The sequence below is a fragment of the Periplaneta americana genome, chromosome 1 (genome assembly GCF_040183065.1).
Source record: "Periplaneta americana isolate PAMFEO1 chromosome 1, P.americana_PAMFEO1_priV1, whole genome shotgun sequence".
Taxonomy (NCBI): Eukaryota; Metazoa; Arthropoda; class Insecta; order Blattodea; family Blattidae; genus Periplaneta; species Periplaneta americana.
In genome coordinates this window covers 133957945-133978901 of record NC_091117.1, presented here as the reverse complement: position 1 = coordinate 133978901, position 20957 = coordinate 133957945, and the positions used below count along the sequence as shown (strand labels likewise).

The following is a 20957-nucleotide window of genomic DNA, read 5'->3' as shown; positions in this document are numbered from 1 at the left end:
CTCTCTCGCTCTCTGTCTCTTTCTCTCTCCGTGTGTGTAACTCTTGTTTCTGTCTTTCTTCCTTCCTGTATGTAGCACCTGTTGTGACGCTGCCGTGCAGCCCGTCGCCATGCGGACCCAACAGTCAGTGCCGCGAAATTAACGGGCAAGCGGTGTGCTCGTGCGTGCCAGGCTTCATAGGCAGTCCTCCGGCGTGCAGGCCGGAGTGTGTAGTGAGCTCAGAGTGTGGTCAGAATGAGGCATGCAGCAACCAGAAGTGTAGGAACCCGTGCCCAGGCACGTGTGGCGTGGGAGCTCGCTGCGAAGTAGTGAACCACAACCCGATCTGTAGCTGCCCGCCTCGATTCACGGGAGACCCGTTCGTCAGATGCCAGCCCATACGTAAGACACCGTCCTTGTCTTGTGCTGTATTGGTTCTTGCATGTTTGTGTGTCGTTGACATTGAAGGGTTGAAATTTGCATGTTCCCCGTGAGTGACGTCCTGATTGTTGTTCCACCCATCTAGCCGAGACGCCTGTTCAGGCTGCTCCCCAGAACCCCTGTCAGCCTTCACCGTGTGGGCCGAACGCTGTGTGCCAGGTGGCCGGGGATAGCCCCTCATGCTCTTGCCTACCCGATTACACGGGCTCTCCGCCCAACTGTCGGCCGGAATGTGTGAGCAATAGCGAGTGCGCAAGCCACCTGGCTTGTATCAACCTGAAGTGTCGAGACCCTTGTCCTGGGTCCTGCGGAGCCAATGCGGAATGCCGAGTGGTGAGCCACACGCCCACGTGCGTGTGTGCAGCGGGCTTCACCGGAGACCCGTTCACGCAGTGCGTGGTGCAGCAGGGTAAGGGAGTTTCCTGCCTAAGTAGTTGTGTTTGTGAATTGTTGTCGTTTGTGAATTGGGACTGTTTTTGCCTGACCGCCCACGACTTGGTCCCTTTCAGCGGAGCCGCTTCCCCAGGAAAGACCGACCCCCTGCGTGCCGTCCCCCTGCGGACCGAACGCAGTGTGTAGGGAACAGAACGGAGCAGGCTCGTGCGCCTGCCTCCCCGACTATGTGGGTAACCCTTACGAAGGTTGTCGGCCGGAATGCGTGTTGAACACGGACTGCGCGTCGAACCGCGCCTGCATACGCAACAGGTGCCAGGATCCTTGTCCGGGCACCTGTGGTCCGAACGCCGACTGCCAGGTTGTGAACCACTTGCCGTCTTGCACCTGCCGCCCGGGCTACACCGGCGATCCCTTCAGATTCTGCAACCTTCAGCCACCAGAACGTAAGAACTTGCCAGTCGATAGTGACTGATTGCATTTTGAGTTGGCGGTAGTGTTTGTCTGCCCCCGTAGAGGGCGTTCCTCCCCCTCCCCATTTGATCATGTTCTTTGTCTATTCCGTCCCGCAGCTGTGCAAGCAGAGCCCGGAGATCCGTGCAACCCGTCCCCGTGCGGGCCCAACAGTCAGTGTAAGCAAGTCAACGGACAGGGCGTGTGCTCATGCCTGCCCACTTACATCGGTAGTCCGCCGGGCTGTCGACCCGAGTGTGTGGTGAGCTCGGAATGCCCCCAGAACAGAGCCTGCCTGAATCAGAAGTGCGTTGATCCGTGCCCAGGGCCGTGCGGCCTCAACACCCGCTGCGAGGTGATCAACCACAGCCCGATTTGTAGCTGTCGCCAGGGTTTCACAGGAGACCCGTTCTCCAGATGTTTCGCCATCCCACGTAAGCCCCCTGAGACGTCTTGTGTTGTAGCTGTGATTTTCCTGAGCCATGAGTGAGAGTCCGCGGTGCCTGACGGTAGCTTGCCTTTGTTCTTGTAGCTCCTCCCACGCGGCCAGCAGCCCCAGTGGTCGTGGACCCGTGCGTTCCGTCTCCGTGCGGACCCAACTCCCAATGCCGAGATATTGGAGGTGCCCCGTCTTGCTCTTGCCTGGCTAATTACATGGGAGTTCCTCCCAACTGCCGACCGGAGTGCAGCATTAACTCGGAATGTCCCAGCAACAGAGCTTGCATGAGAGAGAGGTGTCGCGACCCGTGTCCGGGGTCTTGCGGTGCAGGAGCCCAGTGCAATGTCATCAACCACACGCCCGTGTGCACATGTCCGGAAGGATACACAGGAGACCCCTTCACCAGCTGCTTCCCGAAACCTCCGCCACGTAAGCAAGAGATGGATTGTTTGCTCTTTTATTAAACATAAGCTTTCCCTTTTGTTTGGCGTGTGCACAGTAGTGCCGATGATGCATCATCGCCTTGACTTTTGCACAGAATAGAGAAAATGTCGCAGTAGATGGTTGGGGGAGTTGTGACAGTGATAGGTGAGGGACACAAAGAGGAAACGTACACAGTCGCACATACAGACACACGCAATGACACGTACACAACAGAGTGGAAGCGCTTGCCAGACAGGGGGACTTAATGCCATTATTTCCCGTGCCAGCCGTCGCCGCTGTTCCTCACAGCCAGGTCTTGCTTGGATTTCAGCTCCCGAACCTGTACAGTCAGACCCATGCAACCCGTCTCCCTGCGGGCCGAACGCCCAGTGTCAGGATGGAACTTGCACGTGCCTTCCGGAATACCAAGGAGACCCGTACGCCGGGTGTCGCCCTGAGTGCGTCCTAAGTACCGACTGCCCGAGAGACATGGCCTGTATCCGAAACAAGTGCAGCGACCCCTGCCCCGGAACTTGTGGGCAGGTGGCCACGTGCGACGTCGTGAATCACATCCCGATATGCAGTTGCCCACAGGGCATGTCTGGCAATCCATTCGTCCAATGCAGACCCGTGCCGCGTACGTAAGCCACGAGTGTTGTTGGTGCCTTGAATTAATGAGTAATAATAGTATTAGTACTAGTAGTGGTAGTGCCGTCTGAGAACGGTTGCTTTGGCTTTCGATCAGTTTGCTATACTTAGCCTAGTGTTGCTTTACGAGTATAGGTCCGTCTTGCATTCAGTGCTTCTCTCTCGCTCTCTGTCTCTTTCTCTCTCCGTGTGTGTAACTCTTGTTTCTGTCTTTCTTCCTTCCTGTATGTAGCACCTGTTGTGACGCTGCCGTGCAGCCCGTCGCCATGCGGACCCAACAGTCAGTGCCGCGAAATTAACGGGCAAGCGGTGTGCTCGTGCGTGCCAGGCTTCATAGGCAGTCCTCCGGCGTGCAGGCCGGAGTGTGTAGTGAGCTCAGAGTGTGGTCAGAATGAGGCATGCAGCAACCAGAAGTGTAGGAACCCGTGCCCAGGCACGTGTGGCGTGGGAGCTCGCTGCGAAGTAGTGAACCACAACCCGATCTGTAGCTGCCCGCCTCGATTCACGGGAGACCCGTTCGTCAGATGCCAGCCCATACGTAAGACACCGTCCTTGTCTTGTGCTGTATTGGTTCTTGCATGTTTGTGTGTCGTTGACATTGAAGGGTTGAAATTTGCATGTTCCCCGTGAGTGACGTCCTGATTGTTGTTCCACCCATCTAGCCGAGACGCCTGTTCAGGCTGCTCCCCAGAACCCCTGTCAGCCTTCACCGTGTGGGCCGAACGCTGTGTGCCAGGTGGCCGGGGATAGCCCCTCATGCTCTTGCCTACCCGATTACACGGGCTCTCCGCCCAACTGTCGGCCGGAATGCGTGAGCAATAGCGAGTGCGCAAGCCACCTGGCTTGTATCAACCTGAAGTGTCGAGACCCTTGTCCTGGGTCCTGCGGAGCCAATGCGGAATGCCGAGTGGTGAGCCACACGCCCACGTGCGTGTGTGCGGCGGGCTTCACCGGAGACCCGTTCACGCAGTGCGTGGTGCAGCAGGGTAAGGGAGTTTCCTGCCTAAGTAGTTGTGTTTGTGAATTGTTGTCGTTTGTGAATTGGGACTGTTTTTGCCTGACCGCCCACGACTTGGTCCCTTTCAGCGGAGCCGCTTCCCCAGGATAGACCGACCCCCTGCGTGCCGTCCCCCTGCGGACCGAACGCAGTGTGTAGGGAACAGAACGGAGCAGGCTCGTGCGCCTGCCTCCCCGACTATGTGGGTAACCCTTACGAAGGTTGTCGGCCGGAATGCGTGTTGAACACGGACTGCGCGTCGAACCGCGCCTGCATACGCAACAGGTGCCAGGATCCTTGTCCGGGCACCTGTGGTCCGAACGCCGACTGCCAGGTTGTGAACCACTTGCCGTCTTGCACCTGCCGCCCGGGCTACACCGGCGATCCCTTCAGATTCTGCAACCTTCAGCCACCAGAACGTAAGAACTTGCCAGTCGATAGTGACTGATTGCATTTTGAGTTGGCGGTAGTGTTTGTCTGCCCCCGTAGAGGGCGTTCCTCCCCCTCCCCATTTGATCATGTTCTTTGTCTATTCCGTCCCGCAGCTGTGCAAGCAGAGCCCGGAGATCCGTGCAACCCGTCCCCGTGCGGGCCCAACAGTCAGTGTAAGCAAGTCAACGGACAGGGCGTGTGCTCATGCCTGCCCACTTACATCGGTAGTCCGCCGGGCTGTCGACCCGAGTGTGTGGTGAGCTCGGAATGCCCCCAGAACAGAGCCTGCCTGAATCAGAAGTGCGTTGATCCGTGCCCAGGGCCGTGCGGCCTCAACACCCGCTGCGAGGTGATCAACCACAGCCCGATTTGTAGCTGTCGCCAGGGTTTCACAGGAGACCCGTTCTCCAGATGTTTCGCCATCCCACGTAAGCCCCCTGAGACGTCTTGTGTTGTAGCTGTGATTTTCCTGAGCCATGAGTGAGAGTCCGCGGTGCCTGACGGTAGCTTGCCTTTGTTCTTGTAGCTCCTCCCACGCGGCCAGCAGCCCCAGTGGTCGTGGACCCGTGCGTTCCGTCTCCGTGCGGACCCAACTCCCAATGCCGAGATATTGGAGGTGCCCCGTCTTGCTCTTGCCTGGCTAATTACATGGGAGTTCCTCCCAACTGCCGACCGGAGTGCAGCATTAACTCGGAATGTCCCAGCAACAGAGCTTGCATGAGAGAGAGGTGTCGCGACCCGTGTCCGGGGTCTTGCGGTGCAGGAGCCCAGTGCAATGTCATCAACCACACGCCCGTGTGCACATGTCCGGAAGGATACACAGGAGACCCCTTCACCAACTGCTTCCCGAAACCTCCGCCACGTAAGCAAGAGATGGATTGTTTGCTCTTTTATTAAACATAAGCTTTCCCTTTTGTTTGGCGTGTGCACAGTAGTGCCGATGATGCATCATCGCCTTGACTTTTGCACAGAATAGAGAAAATGTCGCAGTAGATGGTTGGGGGAGTTGTGACAGTGATAGGTGAGGGACACAAAGAGGAAACGTACACAGTCGCACATACAGACACACGCAATGACACGTACACAACAGAGTGGAAGCGCTTGCCAGACAGGGGGACTTAATGCCATTATTTCCCGTGCCAGCCGTCGCCGCTGTTCCTCACAGCCAGGTCTTGCTTGGATTTCAGCTCCCGAACCTGTACAGTCAGACCCATGCAACCCGTCTCCCTGCGGGCCGAACGCCCAGTGTCAGGATGGAACTTGCACGTGCCTTCCGGAATACCAAGGAGACCCGTACGCCGGGTGTCGCCCTGAGTGCGTCCTAAGTACCGACTGCCCGAGAGACAGGGCCTGTATCCGAAACAAGTGCAGCGACCCTTGCCCCGGAACTTGTGGGCAGGGGGCCACGTGCGACGTCGTGAATCACATCCCGATCTGCAGTTGCCCACAGGGCATGTCTGGCAATCCATTCGTCCAATGCAGACCCGTGCCGCGTACGTAAGCCACGAGTGTTGTTGGTGCCTTGAATTAATGAGTAATAATAGTATTAGTACTAGTAGTGGTAGTGCCGTCTGAGAACGGTTGCTTTGGCTTTCGATCAGTTTGCTATACTTAGCCTAGTGTTGCTTTACGAGTATAGGTCCGTCTTGCATTCAGTGCTTCTCTCTCGCTCTCTGTCTCTTTCTCTCTCCGTGTGTGTAACTCTTGTTTCTGTCTTTCTTCCTTCCTGTATGTAGCACCTGTTGTGACGCTGCCGTGCAGCCCGTCGCCATGCGGACCCAACAGTCAGTGCCGCGAAATTAACGGGCAAGCGGTGTGCTCGTGCGTGCCAGGCTTCATAGGCAGTCCTCCGGCGTGCAGGCCGGAGTGTGTAGTGAGCTCAGAGTGTGGTCAGAATGAGGCATGCAGCAACCAGAAGTGTAGGAACCCGTGCCCAGGCACGTGTGGCGTGGGAGCTCGCTGCGAAGTAGTGAACCACAACCCGATCTGTAGCTGCCCGCCTCGATTCACGGGAGACCCGTTCGTCAGATGCCAGCCCATACGTAAGACACCGTCCTTGTCTTGTGCTGTATTGGTTCTTGCATGTTTGTGTGTCGTTGACATTGAAGGGTTGAAATTTGCATGTTCCCCGTGAGTGACGTCCTGATTGTTGTTCCACCCATCTAGCCGAGACGCCTGTTCAGGCTGCTCCCCAGAACCCCTGTCAGCCTTCACCGTGTGGGCCGAACGCTGTGTGCCAGGTGGCCGGGGATAGCCCCTCATGCTCTTGCCTACCCGATTACACGGGCTCTCCGCCCAACTGTCGGCCGGAATGCGTGAGCAATAGCGAGTGCGCAAGCCACCTGGCTTGTATCAACCTGAAGTGTCGAGACCCTTGTCCTGGGTCCTGCGGAGCCAATGCGGAATGCCGAGTGGTGAGCCACACGCCCACGTGCGTGTGTGCGGCGGGCTTCACCGGAGACCCGTTCACGCAGTGCGTGGTGCAGCAGGGTAAGGGAGTTTCCTGCCTAAGTAGTTGTGTTTGTGAATTGTTGTCGTTTGTGAATTGGGACTGTTTTTGCCTGACCGCCCACGACTTGGTCCCTTTCAGCGGAGCCGCTTCCCCAGGAAAGACCGACCCCCTGCGTGCCGTCCCCCTGCGGACCGAACGCAGTGTGTAGGGAACAGAACGGAGCAGGCTCGTGCGCCTGCCTCCCCGACTATGTGGGTAACCCTTACGAAGGTTGTCGGCCGGAATGCGTGTTGAACACGGACTGCGCGTCGAACCGCGCCTGCATACGCAACAGGTGCCAGGATCCTTGTCCGGGCACCTGTGGTCCGAACGCCGACTGCCAGGTTGTGAACCACTTGCCGTCTTGCACCTGCCGCCCGGGCTACACCGGCGATCCTTTCAGATTCTGCAACCTTCAGCCACCAGAACGTAAGAACTTGCCAGTCGATAGTGTCTGATTGCATTTTGAGTTGGCGGTAGTGTTTGTCTGCCCCCGTAGAGGGCGTTCCTCCCCCTCCCCATTTGATCATGTTCTTTGTCTATTCCGTCCCGCAGCTGTGCAAGCAGAGCCCGGAGATCCGTGCAACCCGTCCCCGTGCGGGCCCAACAGTCAGTGTAAGCAAGTCAACGGACAGGGCGTGTGCTCATGCCTGCCCACTTACATCGGTAGTCCGCCGGGCTGTCGACCCGAGTGTGTGGTGAGCTCGGAATGCCCCCAGAACAGAGCCTGCCTGAATCAGAAGTGCGTTGATCCGTGCCCAGGGCCGTGCGGCCTCAACACCCGCTGCGAGGTGATCAACCACAGCCCGATTTGTAGCTGTCGCCAGGGTTTCACAGGAGACCCGTTCTCCAGATGTTTCGCCATCCCACGTAAGCCCCCTGAGACGTCTTGTGTTGTAGCTGTGATTTTCCTGAGCCATGAGTGAGAGTCCGCGGTGCCTGACGGTAGCTTGCCTTTGTTCTTGTAGCTCCTCCCACGCGGCCAGCAGCCCCAGTGGTCGTGGACCCGTGCGTTCCGTCTCCGTGCGGACCCAACTCCCAATGCCGAGATATTGGAGGTGCCCCGTCTTGCTCTTGCCTGGCTAATTACATGGGAGTTCCTCCCAACTGCCGACCGGAGTGCAGCATTAACTCGGAATGTCCCAGCAACAGAGCTTGCATGAGAGAGAGGTGTCGCGACCCGTGTCCGGGGTCTTGCGGTGCAGGAGCCCAGTGCAATGTCATCAACCACACGCCCGTGTGCACATGTCCGGAAGGATACACAGGAGACCCCTTCACCAGCTGCTTCCCGAAACCTCCGCCACGTAAGCAAGAGATGGATTGTTTGCTCTTTTATTAAACATAAGCTTTCCCTTTTGTTTGGCGTGTGCACAGTAGTGCCGATGATGCATCATCGCCTTGACTTTTGCACAGAATAGAGAAAATGTCGCAGTAGATGGTTGGGGGAGTTGTGACAGTGATAGGTGAGGGACACAAAGAGGAAACGTACACAGTCGCACATACAGACACACGCAATGACACGTACACAACAGAGGGGAAGCGCTTGCCAGACAGGGGGACTTAATGCCATTATTTCCCGTGCGAGCCGTCGCCGCTGTTCCTCACAGCCAGGTCTTGCTTGGATTTCAGCTCCCGAACCTGTACAGTCAGACCCATGCAACCCGTCTCCCTGCGGGCCGAACGGCCAGTGTCAGGATGGAACTTGCACGTGCCTTCCGGAATACCAAGGAGACCCGTACGCCGGGTGTCGCCCTGAGTGCGTCCTAAGTACCGACTGCCCGAGAGACAGGGCCTGTATCCGAAACAAGTGCAGCGACCCTTGCCCCGGAACTTGTGGTCAGGGGGCCACGTGCGACGTCGTGAATCACATCCCGATCTGCAGTTGCCCACAGGGCATGTCTGGCAATCCATTCGTCCAATGCAGACCCGTGCCGCGTACGTAAGCCACGAGTGTTGTTGGTGCCTTGAATTAATGAGTAATAATAGATTTAGTACTAGTAGTGGTAGTGCCGTCTGAGAACGGTTGCTTTGGCTTTCGATCAGTTTGCTATACTTAGCCTAGTGTTGCTTTACGAGTATAGGTCCGTCTTGCATTCAGTGCTTCTCTCTCGCTCTCTGTCTCTTTCTCTCTCCGTGTGTGTAACTCTTGTTTCTGTCTTTCTTCCTTCCTGTATGTAGCACCTGTTGTGACGCTGCCGTGCAGCCCGTCGCCATGCGGACCCAACAGTCAGTGCCGCGAAATTAACGGGCAAGCGGTGTGCTCGTGCGTGCCAGGCTTCATAGGCAGTCCTCCGGCGTGCAGGCCGGAGTGTGTAGTGAGCTCAGAGTGTGGTCAGAATGAGGCATGCAGCAACCAGAAGTGTAGGAACCCGTGCCCAGGCACGTGTGGCGTGGGAGCTCGCTGCGAAGTAGTGAACCACAACCCGATCTGTAGCTGCCCGCCTCGATTCACGGGAGACCCGTTCGTCAGATGCCAGCCCATACGTAAGACACCGTCCTTGTCTTGTGCTGTATTGGTTCTTGCATGTTTGTGTGTCGTTGACATTGAAGGGTTGAAATTTGCATGTTCCCCGTGAGTGACGTCCTGATTGTTGTTCCACCCATCTAGCCGAGACGCCTGTTCAGGCTGCTCCCCAGAACCCCTGTCAGCCTTCACCGTGTGGGCCGAACGCTGTGTGCCAGGTGGCCGGGGATAGCCCCTCATGCTCTTGCCTACCCGATTACACGGGCTCTCCGCCCAACTGTCGGCCGGAATGTGTGAGCAATAGCGAGTGCGCAAGCCACCTGGCTTGTATCAACCTGAAGTGTCGAGACCCTTGTCCTGGGTCCTGCGGAGCCAATGCGGAATGCCGAGTGGTGAGCCACACGCCCACGTGCGTGTGTTCGGCGGGCTTCACCGGAGACCCGTTCACGCAGTGCGTGGTGCAGCAGGGTAAGGGAGTTTCCTGCCTAAGTAGTTGTGTTTGTGAATTGTTGTCGTTTGTGAATTGGGACTGTTTTTGCCTGACCGCCCACGACTTGGTCCCTTTCAGCGGAGCCGCTTCCCCAGGAAAGACCGACCCCCTGCGTGCCGTCCCCCTGCGGACCGAACGCAGTGTGTAGGGAACAGAACGGAGCAGGCTCGTGCGCCTGCCTCCCCGACTATGTGGGTAACCCTTACGAAGGTTGTCGGCCGGAATGCGTGTTGAACACGGACTGCGCGTCGAACCGCGCCTGCATACGCAACAGGTGCCAGGATCCTTGTCCGGGCACCTGTGGTCCGAACGCCGACTGCCAGGTTGTGAACCACTTGCCGTCTTGCACCTGCCGCCCGGGCTACACCGGCGATCCCTTCAGATTCTGCAACCTTCAGCCACCAGAACGTAAGAACTTGCCAGTCGATAGTGACTGATTGCATTTTGAGTTGGCGGTAGTGTTTGTCTGCCCCCGTAGAGGGCGTTCCTCCCCCTCCCCATTTGATCATGTTCTTTGTCTATTCCGTCCCGCAGCTGTGCAAGCAGAGCCCGGAGATCCGTGCAACCCGTCCCCGTGCGGGCCCAACAGTCAGTGTAAGCAAGTCAACGGACAGGGCGTGTGCTCATGCCTGCCCACTTACATCGGTAGTCCGCCGGGCTGTCGACCCGAGTGTGTGGTGAGCTCGGAATGCCCCCAGAACAGAGCCTGCCTGAATCAGAAGTGCGTTGATCCGTGCCCAGGGCCGTGCGGCCTCAACACCCGCTGCGAGGTGATCAACCACAGCCCGATTTGTAGCTGTCGCCAGGGTTTCACAGGAGACCCGTTCTCCAGATGTTTCGCCATCCCACGTAAGCCCCCTGAGACGTCTTGTGTTGTAGCTGTGATTTTCCTGAGCCATGAGTGAGAGTCCGCGGTGCCTGACGGTAGCTTGCCTTTGTTCTTGTAGCTCCTCCCACGCGGCCAGCAGCCCCAGTGGTCGTGGACCCGTGCGTTCCGTCTCCGTGCGGACCCAACTCCCAATGCCGAGATATTGGAGGTGCCCCGTCTTGCTCTTGCCTGGCTAATTACATGGGAGTTCCTCCCAACTGCCGACCGGAGTGCAGCATTAACTCGGAATGTCCCAGCAACAGAGCTTGCATGAGAGAGAGGTGTCGCGACCCGTGTCCGGGGTCTTGCGGTGCAGGAGCCCAGTGCAATGTCATCAACCACACGCCCGTGTGCACATGTCCGGAAGGATACACAGGAGACCCCTTCACCAACTGCTTCCCGAAACCTCCGCCACGTAAGCAAGAGATGGATTGTTTGCTCTTTTATTAAACATAAGCTTTCCCTTTTGTTTGGCGTGTGCACAGTAGTGCCGATGATGCATCATCGCCTTGACTTTTGCACAGAATAGAGAAAATGTCGCAGTAGATGGTTGGGGGAGTTGTGACAGTGATAGGTGAGGGACACAAAGAGGAAACGTACACAGTCGCACATACAGACACACGCAATGACACGTACACAACAGAGGGGAAGCGCTTGCCAGACAGGGGGACTTAATGCCATTATTTCCCGTGCCAGCCGTCGCCGCTGTTCCTCACAGCCAGGTCTTGCTTGGATTTCAGCTCCCGAACCTGTACAGTCAGACCCATGCAACCCGTCTCCCTGCGGGCCGAACGCCCAGTGTCAGGATGGAACTTGCACGTGCCTTCCGGAATACCAAGGAGACCCGTACGCCGGGTGTCGCCCTGAGTGCGTCCTAAGTACCGACTGCCCGAGAGACAGGGCCTGTATCCGAAACAAGTGCAGCGACCCTTGCCCCGGAACGTGTGGGCAGGGGGCCACGTGCGACGTCGTGAATCACATCCCGATCTGCAGTTGCCCACAGGGCATGTCTGGCAATCCATTCGTCCAATGCAGACCCGTGCCGCGTACGTAAGCCACGAGTGTTGTTGGTGCCTTGAATTAATGAGTAATAATAGTATTAGTACTAGTAGTGGTAGTGCCGTCTGAGAACGGTTGCTTTGGCTTTCGATCAGTTTGCTATACTTAGCCTAGTGTTGCTTTACGAGTATAGGTCCGTCTTGCATTCAGTGCTTCTCTCTCGCTCTCTGTCTCTTTCTCTCTCCGTGTGTGTAACTCTTGTTTCTGTCTTTCTTCCTTCCTGTATGTAGCACCTGTTGTGACGCTGCCGTGCAGCCCGTCGCCATGCGGACCCAACAGTCAGTGCCGCGAAATTAACGGGCAAGCGGTGTGCTCGTGCGTGCCAGGCTTCATAGGCAGTCCTCCGGCGTGCAGGCCGGAGTGTGTAGTGAGCTCAGAGTGTGGTCAGAATGAGGCATGCAGCAACCAGAAGTGTAGGAACCCGTGCCCAGGCACGTGTGGCGTGGGAGCTCGCTGCGAAGTAGTGAACCACAACCCGATCTGTAGCTGCCCGCCTCGATTCACGGGAGACCCGTTCGTCAGATGCCAGCCCATACGTAAGACACCGTCCTTGTCTTGTGCTGTATTGGTTCTTGCATGTTTGTGTGTCGTTGACATTGAAGGGTTGAAATTTGCATGTTCCCCGTGAGTGACGTCCTGATTGTTGTTCCACCCATCTAGCCGAGACGCCTGTTCAGGCTGCTCCCCAGAACCCCTGTCAGCCTTCACCGTGTGGGCCGAACGCTGTGTGCCAGGTGGCCGGGGATAGCCCCTCATGCTCTTGCCTACCCGATTACACGGGCTCTCCGCCCAACTGTCGGCCGGAATGCGTGAGCAATAGCGAGTGCGCAAGCCACCTGGCTTGTATCAACCTGAAGTGTCGAGACCCTTGTCCTGGGTCCTGCGGAGCCAATGCGGAATGCCGAGTGGTGAGCCACACGCCCACGTGCGTGTGTGCGGCGGGCTTCACCGGAGACCCGTTCACGCAGTGCGTGGTGCAGCAGGGTAAGGGAGTTTCCTGCCTAAGTAGTTGTGTTTGTGAATTGTTGTCGTTTGTGAATTGGGACTGTTTTTGCCTGACCGCCCACGACTTGGTCCCTTTCAGCGGAGCCGCTTCCCCAGGAAAGACCGACCCCCTGCGTGCCGTCCCCCTGCGGACCGAACGCAGTGTGTAGGGAACAGAACGGAGCAGGCTCGTGCGCCTGCCTCCCCGACTATGTGGGTAACCCTTACGAAGGTTGTCGGCCGGAATGCGTGTTGAACACGGACTGCGCGTCGAACCGCGCCTGCATACGCAACAGGTGCCAGGATCCTTGTCCGGGCACCTGTGGTCCGAACGCCGACTGCCAGGTTGTGAACCACTTGCCGTCTTGCACCTGCCGCCCGGGCTACACCGGCGATCCCTTCAGATTCTGCAACCTTCAGCCACCAGAACGTAAGAACTTGCCAGTCGATAGTGACTGATTGCATTTTGAGTTGGCGGTAGTGTTTGTCTGCCCCCGTAGAGGGCGTTCCTCCCCCTCCCCATTTGATCATGTTCTTTGTCTATTCCGTCCCGCAGCTGTGCAAGCAGAGCCCGGAGATCCGTGCAACCCGTCCCCGTGCGGGCCCAACAGTCAGTGTAAGCAAGTCAACGGACAGGGCGTGTGCTCATGCCTGCCCACTTACATCGGTAGTCCGCCGGGCTGTCGACCCGAGTGTGTGGTGAGCTCGGAATGCCCCCAGAACAGAGCCTGCCTGAATCAGAAGTGCGTTGATCCGTGCCCAGGGCCGTGCGGCCTCAACACCCGCTGCGAGGTGATCAACCACAGCCCGATTTGTAGCTGTCGCCAGGGTTTCACAGGAGACCCGTTCTCCAGATGTTTCGCCATCCCACGTAAGCCCCCTGAGACGTCTTGTGTTGTAGCTGTGATTTTCCTGAGCCATGAGTGAGAGTCCGCGGTGCCTGACGGTAGCTCGCCTTTGTTCTTGTAGCTCCTCCCACGCGGCCAGCAGCCCCAGTGGTCGTGGACCCGTGCGTTCCGTCTCCGTGCGGACCCAACTCCCAATGCCGAGATATTGGAGGTGCCCCGTCTTGCTCTTGCCTGGCTAATTACATGGGAGTTCCTCCCAACTGCCGACCGGAGTGCAGCATTAACTCGGAATGTCCCAGCAACAGAGCTTGCATGAGAGAGAGGTGTCGCGACCCGTGTCCGGGGTCTTGCGGTGCAGGAGCCCAGTGCAATGTCATCAACCACACGCCCGTGTGCACATGTCCGGAAGGATACACAGGAGACCCCTTCACCAACTGCTTCCCGAAACCTCCGCCACGTAAGCAAGAGATGGATTGTTTGCTCTTTTATTAAACATAAGCTTTCCCTTTTGTTTGGCGTGTGCACAGTAGTGCCGATGATGCATCATCGCCTTGACTTTTGCACAGAATAGAGAAAATGTCGCAGTAGATGGTTGGGGGAGTTGTGACAGTGATAGGTGAGGGACACAAAGAGGAAACGTACACAGTCGCACATACAGACACACGCAATGACACGTACACAACAGAGGGGAAGCGCTTGCCAGACAGGGGGACTTAATGCCATTATTTCCCGTGCGAGCCGTCGCCGCTGTTCCTCACAGCCAGGTCTTGCTTGGATTTCAGCTCCCGAACCTGTACAGTCAGACCCATGCAACCCGTCTCCCTGCGGGCCGAACGCCCAGTGTCAGGATGGAACTTGCACGTGCCTTCCGGAATACCAAGGAGACCCGTACGCCGGGTGTCGCCCTGAGTGCGTCCTAAGTACCGACTGCCCGAGAGACAGGGCCTGTATCCGAAACAAGTGCAGCGACCCTTGCCCCGGAACTTGTGGGCAGGGGGCCACGTGCGACGTCGTGAATCACATCCCGATATGCAGTTGCCCACAGGGCATGTCTGGCAATCCATTCGTCCAATGCAGACCCGTGCCGCGTACGTAAGCCACGAGTGTTGTTGGTGCCTTGAATTAATGAGTAATAATAGTATTAGTACTAGTAGTGGTAGTGCCGTCTGAGAACGGTTGCTTTGGCTTTCGATCAGTTTGCTATACTTAGCCTAGTGTTGCTTTACGAGTATAGGTCCGTCTTGCATTCAGTGCTTCTCTCTCGCTCTCTGTCTCTTTCTCTCTCCGTGTGTGTAACTCTTGTTTCTGTCTTTCTTCCTTCCTGTATGTAGCACCTGTTGTGACGCTGCCGTGCAGCCCGTCGCCATGCGGACCCAACAGTCAGTGCCGCGAAATTAACGGGCAAGCGGTGTGCTCGTGCGTGCCAGGCTTCATAGGCAGTCCTCCGGCGTGCAGGCCGGAGTGTGTAGTGAGCTCAGAGTGTGGTCAGAATGAGGCATGCAGCAACCAGAAGTGTAGGAACCCGTGCCCAGGCACGTGTGGCGTGGGAGCTCGCTGCGAAGTAGTGAACCACAACCCGATCTGTAGCTGCCCGCCTCGATTCACGGGAGACCCGTTCGTCAGATGCCAGCCCATACGTAAGACACCGTCCTTGTCTTGTGCTGTATTGGTTCTTGCATGTTTGTGTGTCGTTGACATTGAAGGGTTGAAATTTGCATGTTCCCCGTGAGTGACGTCCTGATTGTTGTTCCACCCATCTAGCCGAGACGCCTGTTCAGGCTGCTCCCCAGAACCCCTGTCAGCCTTCACCGTGTGGGCCGAACGCTGTGTGCCAGGTGGCCGGGGATAGCCCCTCATGCTCTTGCCTACCCGATTACACGGGCTCTCCGCCCAACTGTCGGCCGGAATGCGTGAGCAATAGCGAGTGCGCAAGCCACCTGGCTTGTATTAACCTGAAGTGTCGAGACCCTTGTCCTGGGTCCTGCGGAGCCAATGCGGAATGCCGAGTGGTGAGCCACACGCCCACGTGCGTGTGTGCGGCGGGCTTCACCGGAGACCCGTTCACGCAGTGCGTGGTGCAGCAGGGTAAGGGAGTTTCCTTCCTAAGTAGTTGTGTTTGTGAATTGTTGTCGTTTGTGAATTGGGACTGTTTTTGCCTGACCGCCCACGACTTGGTCCCTTTCAGCGGAGCCGCTTCCCCAGGATAGACCGACCCCCTGCGTGCCGTCCCCCTGCGGACCGAACGCAGTGTGTAGGGAACAGAACGGAGCAGGCTCGTGCGCCTGCCTCCCCGACTATGTGGGTAACCCTTACGAAGGTTGTCGGCCGGAATGCGTGTTGAACACGGACTGCGCGTCGAACCGCGCCTGCATACGCAACAGGTGCCAGGATCCTTGTCCGGGCACCTGTGGTCCGAACGCCGACTGCCAGGTTGTGAACCACTTGCCGTCTTGCACCTGCCGCCCGGGCTACACCGGCGATCCCTTCAGATTCTGCAACCTTCAGCCACCAGAACGTAAGAACATGCCAGTTGATAGTGACTGATTGCATTTTGAGTTGGCGGTAGTGTTTGTCTGCCCCCGTAGAGGGCGTTCCTCCCCCTCCCCATTTGATCATGTTCTTTGTCTATTCCGTCCCACAGCTGTGCAAGCAGAGCCCGGAGATCCGTGCAACCCGTCCCCGTGCGGGCCCAACAGTCAGTGTAAGCAAGTCAATGGACAGGGCGTGTGCTCATGCCTGCCCACTTACATCGGTAGTCCGCCGGGCTGTCGACCCGAGTGTGTGGTGAGCTCGGAATGCCCCCAGAACAGAGCCTGCCTGAATCAGAAGTGCGTTGATCCGTGCCCAGGAACATGTGGTTTGAATGCCAGATGTGAAGTTATAAACCACAGCCCTATATGTAGCTGTGTTCAAGGCTTTACTGGTGATGCCTTTGCTAGATGCTTTTTAGTACCACGTAAGTTTATATTTCTGCATGTGTTTCTTGTGTGAAATGTATGCTTTTTTTTTTTTTTTTCATTTTCCTTTTGTGTTTTGTTGATTCTTACCGTTTTAATGTGCTAACTTTTTATAAAAATTATTTTGTTTTGGTTTCTCATTTGGAGTTTTGAATTTTGCGGTGTTGTGAAATACTTCACTTTCATAATTTGTATACACTTTTCATTGAAGTTCACGTATTCACGAATTATGTTTGATATCTCTGATTATTATCTTCTTTTTTTGTTTTTTTTTTTTAAGTATATTCTGGTATCTGTAGAATTGTTTTCGTATTATGCTGTAATTGTTGGTTTTGTAAATAGTAATGTTGCACGTTGAAATTAATTGTTTTATCGTTTTTTAGTACTGTTCCTTTCTTTGTTAAGTTACCATGTCAAAATCGTATTATGGTACTGGTACTTAATCATACTTTGTATTGTAGTTACCTACTCACTAAAGTTTCTGATGTTGAATATTGAAGTAATTTGTGATATGTGTAAAAATTTTTCACTACAGTCCACGCATAATGTATTTTCATATTGATAATGTATTTATTTTCAGTAATTTTCCCAATGGCTGTTGTTACTTTATCAATGCTCGTAGCTATCTTGAGCACTAACCTAACACTTAAATATTGTCTGCATCTAATTCTGAGTCATTCGTTTGAATTTGGTACTGATTTTGTTTGATATTCCGTTCTTCATTGAATGGAAGTTTTCAACTTCCTCTCCTAGAGTAAAAGGAATCTTAGAGTCTCCGTAGCCTCTTATATACATACAATATATACTGATACATACATACATACATACTACTTACTTACCTACATACATATATACATACATATTGATCATACAAAGCAATACTATCTTAATTAGCACTATTGGTGCTGCTAGTTATAGTATTGTCTGACCCATCAATACATACACAAGGACACATACACATATATGCTTGCACGTACATAGATACTGTACATACTGCGCGTGTGCACACACACACATCCCCCCCCGCCCAGATATGTACTGTTTGTATTTCATTTTTACCACCTGATTGAGATTCTTCCTGATCCTACATCTGAGTGTGTCCCATGAAGAACGAAAAAAAAAAAAAAGCTGAAGAGAGATCTTCAAGATGCCATCGTCACCACCATAATAAAATTTTCTGTAGCGATATTTCGTCAGCATCTTCATGGTGTACATTCAATTTAAATTATATTAGGTTCTATTTTTTTTTCTTATGTTTTAATCACTTTTGTTTGAAACCTGTTTATATAATTCTTCATTTTTTATTTTATTGTGAGCTATTCTGTGTCATATGACAAACCCGAAATATTGGGCCAGACCAATAAATTAAATTAAATTATTAAAATACTTCATTTATTTGAAAAGTACTAATATTATTAAGTCAATATTAAGCGTAAGGACTGTGATTAAACATGAAACAGTCTCGTCTTCAACAAAAGTATGACTCATTTAGTTCAAAAGTATGACTCATTTAGTATCTGTGGCAAATTGTCTATTTGTGGCGAATTGTCTATTTATGGCGAATTGTCTATTTGTGGCGAATTGTCTATCTGTTGTGAATTGTCCCTATTACCAATTTTCTGTGGCCAATTGTCCGGAACCGAGTTCACCAGCCCGTAATCCATACCAAACAGTGACTCGTTCTGGATATAGCAACTTCTCACAGATCATGCAAGGATTCTCCTTCTCCCAAATCCGGCAAGTTTGTTATTCACATGACCATTAAGTGCCTCAACAGTGAAGATTATTTTCTAATGAAAATAGTTTTCCAATTCTTGTTTTCTGTAGATCGCCCTCGTCAGACAGCATTGCTAAAAGTCGATTTGCCGCCTTTTTCAACAATTAGCCATTCCGAGAAGCAGTTTGCAGCGAATTTTAACAAAAGATCTGCATATGTATCCTTTTAAGATCCAACTAATACAAGCACTGAAGCTGATGGACCATTTGAAGCATCGAACATTTACCAAATGGATGTTTAAAAAACAAGAATTGGATGAAGATTTTCATTAGAAAATAATCTTCACTGATGAGGCACACTTCCACTTTAATGATCATGTGATTAAACAAAACTGCCAGATTTGAGAGATGGAAAATCCTTACATGATCCATGAGAATTCGCTGCATCCGGAACAAGTCACTGCTTGGTGCAGTTTATGGACTGGCGGACTAATTGGGCCATACTTTTTTTGAAGACGAGACTGTTTCATGTTTAATCGCAGTATTTGTGCTTCATATTGACTTAATAATATTAGCACTTTTCAAATAAATGATATTTTATTATTAATAAAAAAATTGCGTTCTTTTTGGGACATCCTTTATTGTTTGTCAGGCAGTAAATCTCACTTGACGATATGTGTCAGAGGAAGAACAATTGTTTGTATACATCTTGAGTCTGAATAATGAAATATGTTGGTGGTCAATGATGTATACAAATTTAGAGGAAAAGTAACTGGCCACTCTGTCTCATTTCCTGGCTTAGTTGCCTCATGAGTTATGCCTTATTGGTGACACTTATGAGGTTCCAACCTGTCTTCGGACAGTTGACTAAACAAAACAAAAAAAAGGAATAAAACATTTTATTCTTATTTATTAATATGTGTTAGCCTATATGTAATACATTTCGTTTCTGTAACAGTTTTCAGTATTGTGATATATTTCTATGTCTTAGCTTTCAATTCTTTAATGATACTTAATTTGTAATTTCATACATATTTTATTCTTTGCTTATTGTAATTATGTTATAATTCTGTACTGCTCTTCTTCATATCTGTTCTTGTCTGACTTTCTTTTCTACTTTTGTATGAATTTTTTCTTGTACTGTTGATAATACTGAAAAACTTCTACAATTTTATGTAGCACCACTGCCATCTCCAGACCCAATACCAGTAGTAAATCCATGTGTGCCTTCACCGTGCGGTCCTAACTCCCAGTGCAGAGATATCGGAGGGACTCCATCATGTTCTTGTCTGCCAGCTTACATTGGCAGTCCACCAAACTGTCGTCCAGAGTGTGTCATCAGCTCTGAATGTGCTAGTAACTTGGCATGTCTGAGAGAGAAGTGTCGAGATCCTTGCCCTGGATCATGTGGTGCTGGAGCACAATGCAATGTCATCAATCACACGCCAGTGTGCACATGTCCTGAAAGATACACAGGAGACCCCTTCACAAGCTGCTTTCCCTCTCCACTACGTAAGCATTTGTTGTGTTAATATTTGAACACAGTTAGTGATTTTACAATTCAGTTTGGAGATCATATTCCAATAAGTCTAATTCGAATGTTTTATTTAAAGTTTTTAGTCTAAACGACTTACCATGATTTGAAAGTTAAAAAAATGTATAGTTCACCAACATAATTATAATACTGTAATTTGTTTTTTAATTATATTAAATGTTAATTTTATTGTGATATCTTCAGACAATAATCACAATATCTAAATACCTGCATTGATTACTGGTTAAAATTAAAGTTAAAATGTGACATGGTATAAAATATTTTGTGATGCATAAATCAAGTTATGTTCATATGCTTGTAATGATAGTGTTACATAAATGCTACTGTAGTCATTCATAAAGTCAATTATGGATATATATTAAAATAAGTAATAAAATTGTATCATCTTAATAACACATATATTATAATATGAATATATTATATTAACTAGATAAAATGTTGTAACTTATCTGATGGAATATGTGTAATTTGATGACAATTCATGAATTCATATTATAATACATGTGTCACTAAGATGATATAATTTTTATGACTTAATGTAATATGTAAGGTATCCATAATTGATTTCATTAATGAGTACAATATTTATTTATGTAACACTCTCATTCCAAGCATACGATCATCACTTGCAAAGCTTAGGTGTAAATGCTGGATAGGCTGAAAAAATTTGTTTACCTTATATTTTTATACAGCAGGTTCAGGAGTCGATTCTTCTTGGTTGCAAAAGTGTTAGTTACTCTTTCCTTGAAACTCTGATCATCAGCAAGTTTTTAATCAGTTTCTTTTCAATGATGATTGTACTGAGAGAACTTAATCTTTCATTCTTCACTGAATTATGAAGATAATTTTTTATCCTTTTAAGTGTACTTATACTCCTTTTGGGAGAAGCTGTAGGCTAGTACCGAGGAATATTAAGACCAACTTCGTAAGTCGTGTTACCTCTTTATAGTTGGTTTGAATAATAGTCCTATGCGATACTGAAATTTTTTTGACGAAGAAAATGGAAAAATATTCTAATTTTCAGAGCGAAGGTAGGCAATTTGGAGTGTTAAGATTCATATAGGACGTGAGTTGATTAGAAAATTTAACAATGTAGGTATCCTAGAAGTAATTAATTAACACCTGAAATAAAGAGATAGAACACTTAATACACGCAAGGCATAGCAAAAGCCTAAACTAACCTGTCACAGATTCGTATATGCAAGGCATACAAAAATCCTAAAATAACCTAACCCAACCTGTCACAGATTCCCGTACCATAATACTTAGTAAAATGCAAATTGAAAGTTTTAGTGTTGTGTGCTATAGAAAAGCCAGTTC

The 20957-nt window shown here is 51.9% G+C and overlaps 1 protein-coding gene across 1 annotated transcript in view; it reads left to right on the top strand.

Annotated features, from left to right (window-relative positions):
- Positions 1-20957, top strand: part of dpy (dumpy) — a 673297-nt gene that overhangs the window by 539011 nt on the left and 113329 nt on the right. Inside the window, exons 126-158 of the mRNA XM_069827690.1 lie at positions 76-381; positions 506-829; positions 930-1259; positions 1386-1700; positions 1799-2134; positions 2460-2765; positions 3009-3314; positions 3439-3762; positions 3863-4192; positions 4319-4633; positions 4732-5067; positions 5393-5698; positions 5942-6247; positions 6372-6695; positions 6796-7125; positions 7252-7566; positions 7665-8000; positions 9305-9628; positions 9729-10058; positions 10185-10499; positions 10598-10933; positions 11259-11564; positions 11808-12113; positions 12238-12561; positions 12662-12991; positions 13118-13432; positions 13531-13866; positions 14192-14497; positions 14741-15046; positions 15171-15494; positions 15595-15924; positions 16051-16365; positions 19262-19594. Coding sequence (XP_069683791.1) covers positions 76-381; positions 506-829; positions 930-1259; positions 1386-1700; positions 1799-2134; positions 2460-2765; positions 3009-3314; positions 3439-3762; positions 3863-4192; positions 4319-4633; positions 4732-5067; positions 5393-5698; positions 5942-6247; positions 6372-6695; positions 6796-7125; positions 7252-7566; positions 7665-8000; positions 9305-9628; positions 9729-10058; positions 10185-10499; positions 10598-10933; positions 11259-11564; positions 11808-12113; positions 12238-12561; positions 12662-12991; positions 13118-13432; positions 13531-13866; positions 14192-14497; positions 14741-15046; positions 15171-15494; positions 15595-15924; positions 16051-16365; positions 19262-19594 — 10581 coding nt within the window. The remainder of the gene's footprint in view (positions 1-75; positions 382-505; positions 830-929; positions 1260-1385; positions 1701-1798; positions 2135-2459; positions 2766-3008; positions 3315-3438; positions 3763-3862; positions 4193-4318; positions 4634-4731; positions 5068-5392; positions 5699-5941; positions 6248-6371; positions 6696-6795; positions 7126-7251; positions 7567-7664; positions 8001-9304; positions 9629-9728; positions 10059-10184; positions 10500-10597; positions 10934-11258; positions 11565-11807; positions 12114-12237; positions 12562-12661; positions 12992-13117; positions 13433-13530; positions 13867-14191; positions 14498-14740; positions 15047-15170; positions 15495-15594; positions 15925-16050; positions 16366-19261; positions 19595-20957) is intronic.